Below are 1,333 nucleotides of genomic sequence, written 5' to 3'. Positions count from 1 at the left end.
ATTAATTAATTTTAAAAAAAAAGATCATTAAATATGATCACAACTGCTCATTTTAAACAGAGGGAAGCAAGCATGGATCACAGGAAAACAGAAAAGAGAAACAGAATAGCAACAGTAGATGAATCATTTTTTATTCATCCTTCATTAATTAGAAAGTCTTTACTGAAAACGATTATTTTCAAATGACTGTACTTAAAAATGCACTGTAAAATTCACTAAAGTTGCGCGCGAGCTCGGCGTCCCCGCGGCGAGGTTGGCAGAACGCGGAAGGGGAGGAGGGAGCCCGCGGCGGCGGCGGCTACAGCCGTGAAATGGCGGAGACCGTGGCGGGTACCCGGCGGCTGATCACCAAGCCGCAGAACCTGAACGACGCCTGCGGGCCTCGCAGCAACTTCCTCGAGATCGATGTGAGCAACCCGCAGACAGTGCGGGTAGGCCGGGGTCGGTTCACCACCTACGAAATCAGGGTCAAGACAAATCTGCCTATTTTCAAGCTGAAGGAATCTGCCGTTAGAAGATACAGTGACTGAGTAGCTGCGAAGTGAATTAGAAAGAGAGATCAAGGTTGTAGTTCCCCCAGTCCCTGGGAAAGCATTTTTGCGTCAACTTTCTTTTAGAAGAGATGATGGAATATTTGATGACAGTTTTATTGAAGAAAGGAAGCAAGGGCTGGAGCAGTTTATGAACAAGGTCGCTGGTCATCCTTTGGCACAGAATGAATGTTGTCTTCATATGTTTTTACAGGATGAAATTATAGATACAAGTAATGCTCCATCAAAAATAAGACATGCCTGAAATTTGGCAAGAAGGGGCAAAAAAAACTTTCCATGACTATTAATGATTCATATGCACCAGTGAAGAAGCTCTAACTTTAGTATGCTGCATAAAAACTGGTATAATATGCCTTCAGTATACTAAACTCATAATGCTCAGTTTTGTTTTGTTTTGGCAGTTGACAAGAAGTTAATTTGCTTTAGTGAAAAAATCCCTCATTCCAGCCTTTCTATATAAATAGCCCTTTCTTGCTGTTTTAATGTGGTACACACTGTAGCTTCACAAACCCGTTACTCCAGTATAACCTGCAGTGTTCTAACTAAAATTACTCATTTGGTCTTACCTGCAGTTTTTGTGTCATGTTTGCTTCTTGAGTCTGATTAATAGAATTTTTCTCTTATCCCCTTTTTAATAGGTGGTGTCACGACCTAATTTATGTGTGGAAGCACTACACGCTGGTTTCCAGTACCCTACACATAAGATACACACTTGTGTGCAGAAGGTATCTCCCTTCAGGCTTGTAATCCCTTTCACATGGAAGATCAGTGAGGAAAATCTT

At 41.8% G+C, this 1,333-nt stretch overlaps 1 protein-coding gene across 1 annotated transcript; it reads left to right on the top strand.

Moving 5' to 3' along the window:
• Positions 1 to 261: 261 nt before the first annotated feature.
• On the top strand, positions 262 to 795 carry LOC309637313 (sorting nexin-3-like; the record flags this gene model as incomplete). Its single annotated transcript, XM_082411730.1, has 2 exons — positions 262 to 467; positions 559 to 795. Exons 1-2 carry the CDS (start codon positions 312 to 314, stop codon positions 793 to 795), a joined length of 393 nt encoding a protein of 130 aa, XP_082267856.1. The 5' UTR covers positions 262 to 311.
• Between the last annotated feature and the right edge of the window lie 538 nt (positions 796 to 1,333).

This window comes from Balaenoptera physalus (genome assembly GCF_965194825.1).
Source record: "Balaenoptera physalus genome assembly, chromosome: 11".
Classification (NCBI taxonomy): Eukaryota; Metazoa; Chordata; class Mammalia; order Artiodactyla; family Balaenopteridae; genus Balaenoptera; species Balaenoptera physalus.
Note: the sequence above shows the minus strand (reverse complement) of the source record. Positions and strands in the feature narration are given on the sequence as shown.